This window comes from Limulus polyphemus, unplaced genomic scaffold (genome assembly GCF_000517525.1).
Source record: "Limulus polyphemus unplaced genomic scaffold, Limulus_polyphemus-2.1.2 Scaffold5239, whole genome shotgun sequence".
Classification (NCBI taxonomy): domain Eukaryota; kingdom Metazoa; phylum Arthropoda; class Merostomata; order Xiphosura; family Limulidae; genus Limulus; species Limulus polyphemus.
Window position 1 is genome coordinate 35,431 of NW_013670849.1, and position 4,357 is coordinate 39,787.

The following is a 4,357-nucleotide window of genomic DNA, read 5'->3' on the forward strand; positions in this document are numbered from 1 at the left end:
TTACTGAAAGACTTACAATGTTTACTGAAAGATTTACAATGGTTACTGAAAGGCTGCCAAATTTCATGAAGATATACACACTATGTTAAAAGTTAGTAGTATCTAATCTATAAAGACTTTGAATGAGTACAAAGAGGTCATGTGGTCGGTCAAATTGATCAAGCCTGTATTGAGAGTGTTAATGCTTTAATAAAAGGCAGCTATCTGACATTTATTTCTCTGTATTCTAGGTCATTTGACTGGTCTTATCTATAGATTTCTTGTTTCTATAACATTTTAATTGTGTTTTGAATAATTTGGTTGATATTAACTACAGATGAGAGCAATCTACCTACTTATAGTGAAACTGAAAATCAACCTACTAATGAGTGTAACTAACTAGATATACTTTTCTTATGTTCTTACATATAAAAATTACAATGCATGTTTTAGTTTGGTACAGTTGTTGTTAATGATATTTTCAGCCATAACCCCTGTAATATCTCATGAGGTTCTCCCAGCTTAGGTTTAGATTAGTCCTAAACACATGTTGAGCTAACAATGCAAAACAGTCTCTGTAATAAAAGTATAATAATAACAAATTTAAATTTAAAATCATAAAATTAGATATATTAAACATTCTAACCAGTATTTTTAACCCTTTCACTGCAGCTGGGAGGTATATTGTCCATTGCATTGAGAAATATATGTCCCAGCCACAGTGAAATAGTTAATGAAAGTAACTATAACAAAATAATAAGAGCTTACCTTATTTAGGGTACACACAAACCGTAGCTATTGGTTTAAGTACTGTCATAGGTTTAACACAATATCAGTGTAACCATGTATAAGCAGAATTTCCATCATTCTCCCTACAAATGTCTTTTGAACACTGAAAACTCCAACATTGTAGTTTAGCCCTTTTAGGATGTTGTACTTACATTATTAGTAGGTTACATGACTATTGACAAATTCTGTCCCCAAAATAAAACTTGTGGGTGAAATTGTTTGAAAAATGAAATATTTAATTTTGATTTCTTCTACTATTTCTACCAAAAACTTATTTATTGTAGTTATTTGCATTCAGACTCTTGAATAGTTCAAGTACAAGGTGATTTTGATATTAAGTATAAAAACACTTTTTTATCTTACGGGTTTTCAAATTTCATTTACATAACTTCTAGAACCTTGTAATTGAATATCAAAAGTTTTCTAAGGTAAATGTTTATATTCTCTATCATATCACCTAACTGTAGCTAGCTATTATTATCAACGTAGAGTAATGAAATGTTTAAAATTATGAAATAAAAACACGTAATTTTAACTATTCGTCAAATAATCTAAAAATATCTTTCTTGGATTATCTTTACCTTTTCACTTATTATTTAATTTTAATGTTTTATGTTCTTTTCCTGTCTTTTACCATTTATTATTCATCTTAACACATGCCAGTGAGTGCTCCCGGGTGATATAATAGTGTCAACAGTAGAGATGTTTTAGTCTTTGGCAAAATGTTTTGCACTCACTTAGTAATGTAATCCTTGTGTAGCAAGGTGAAGTTTGAATTATATTAAAAAAGTATTAAACCTTTCAAATATGAATTTTTAAACATAAGTAATACATAATTAACTAAAATATTAAAGTAAAACCTAAATGCAATATTGAACTAATATGTATCAAGGTGAGAAACAACAGTAAGTGGGAAAAACTAACAATTCCAAAAGCAATTTTTCGTGTTTCTTAAGGAATACTTTGTGCCCATTTTAAAATTACCTTTGAGAGATCAAATAATTAGGTGGGTGTGGCTACTGTCATGGGGTGAGACTATATAGTCTTTTTCTGAATTGACCCAAATGAACTGGAAACTTGGACAGGTAAATAGGACTGTAGAAGTAGAATTCAGTCTAGGCATACCCATACACTGTTACATGTACTATTGTTCAAGTAATAGAGACAAAACGTTAATACCTGTGAACCTCATGCATCATGTGACAACAAAGCTGAGGTTTAAATATTTTTTGAAGTTTTCTTTTGAAATAAAGGAATTAAAACTTAGATAATATAAAACCTTGAATTATAATGTACATGATAATGCTAATTTCATTAAAATACATTGATAGTAAAGTTACTGAATTAAATTTTGAATTTTACTCAGTAAAACCTCATGACATGAGAAGAAAGGAGTTTAAAAGAGTGTACAGAAATAAACCTGTATTTGTATGGTGTTTTATGCAATTGGGATATCCAAAATAAATTAGTATCACATTGTAAGATTTAACAGATTGTTTGCTAAAGTCAGATAAAACTCTAATGAAACTGTAATATGTTTATGTATGATACTTTCTATATTGGTTTTAATGGACTTGTACATCTTGTTGTCTGAAGGTTTTAATGTTCTTTACATAAAGCTGCAATATAACACTTTTTGCAAATGAAAAGAGTTGTTAGCTTCTTTATCTCTTGGTGTGATGATATATCTAGTATGTTAAATTAGCTAATTACTCAATAACTTTTTACCCATAAAATGTCAATTGTTGTTAGTGGTGAGTTTATTTAAGTATGTCATGTGTTTATAAGTTATATCTTCATCACAGCAATCACTGGAAACATGGCCAACTGGTCAAGTTCTTATATTTTAAGTTATGTGGCAATGTCCTTATAGACTTGTTTTTTTATATTTTAGGTCCATTTTGGATCACTTCAACACTAGTCTTCATCACAGCAATTGGTGGCAACATGGCCAACTACTTGCAAACTGTGGGGGTACGGAATCAGATCTGGCATTATGACTTCCATAAAGGTAAAAACTTAGTTCAAGGGACAACACATTTAAAGTAGAAAGTTTAGTTTGCAAGTAAAATTATTGGCATGATGTCATTCCCAACAAATAATCAATAACAAGCTGGTAATGGTATTGGTAATTCTATCAATTATTTCTCTTACAAGGAGTGTGAGTTTAGGACTGTACATTAAAGTCAAACAAATTGCTTACATTCCACGCCTATATGAGACCTACATGATGTATTTCCTTTGATCGTCCAAGCAGTGCTGATGAGCTGTGAATCAAGTAATAGATTATGCCACACATCATCTTTTCTGTACTGAAATTCACATTTTGAAAAGGGAAAGAAATTCACTAATAAATACATAAATAATTAAGTCTGCTAAATATCTGTGACAGTATGTCAGATATTATCCAAATACCTAAAATATTTGTTTATTTGCTTTGCATTACCAAGCAGCACTGAGGAACTGTGAATTCAACAAAACTAGTCTTGTACAGAGGAAGAAACAAATCAAGTAATAGAATAAGCCTCATGTCATCTTCAGTGAAATTATTGTTTTGGCGAGGAAAAGAAATTCACAAATGGACATTACTACTGATGAACACAATAACCTGAAAGACCAGTAATTGTGAAACCTTGCTAGCCTATTAGTTTTTGTTGCTTTGTTTTGTTGCTGCTGTTGAAATTTTCATCCTATTTGAAAAATTATTAAACAGTATTTAAATATATTAACTTTTTTTCAATTTCATAAATTAAATAAAAATATATTAGGGTTGAAAGTGAACTTATGAAAAAAATGTGTAATTGTTTTTTCTTGTTATCATCATATGTTTAGTTCAGCACAATTGTTTTGAATGAGCTAAAACCATTGTTGAAACCTTGATGTTTTTGAACATAAAAGTTTTCCAAATTGAAATCTTATTTATATATATATAATAACTTGAGAATTATTGCACAATGAAAACATATTCTTGTAATATCATAAGTGACCATCGTTATCATTACTTATTATTAGCTTATTATAATGTAGTCATCACTCAGGCAAAGCATAATTTTTATAGCCTTCAATCTTATATGGTTACAAAGCTATCAAATAGAAAATCAGACCCCTCTTGCCATGCCCACCTGTCACATCCTCTATTTCAGAAAATCCTAATAGTTCTCTCTGATGTTTAATATAATATTATTTAAAACCAATAGAAAGCCGAAGTTCAGTCTATCGAGTGACATATTATATCAAGTTGTTTTATCCACAGATAATTGTCAGTTTTGCTTCGAGTTCAAGCTTAGCTTAGCTGAATTTCTAGTGGCTCTTGTCACATAGTTAGAAAGCCAGAATAATTGTGATAGTTATGGGACTTATTCTGCTTTTTGCATGTTATTATTCTGTGTTCTTTGGAGCATTATTTGAGTAAATAAAAAATTAGTTATTGCAGTAGTACTATTAGTGTAAAAAAAAGTAGGGTTAAGTGTCATTGACAGTCTACGGCTAAAAAAAGAAGACTTTATTTTTTGTTCTTCATGTGTATTCTAAAATGTAAAAATTAGAAACTCTTTAAGTTATGTAAGGTCAGATTAGGTAAAAAAGAAAA

At 29.6% G+C, this 4,357-nt stretch overlaps 1 protein-coding gene across 1 annotated transcript in view; it reads left to right on the top strand.

Moving 5' to 3' along the window:
- The window catches only part of LOC106472312 (protein YIPF1-like), a 37,897-nt gene that overhangs the window by 4,830 nt on the left and 28,710 nt on the right, over positions 1-4,357 (top strand). The window contains exon 3 of the mRNA XM_022400921.1: positions 2,663-2,779. Coding sequence (XP_022256629.1) covers positions 2,663-2,779 — 117 coding nt within the window. The remainder of the gene's footprint in view (positions 1-2,662; positions 2,780-4,357) is intronic.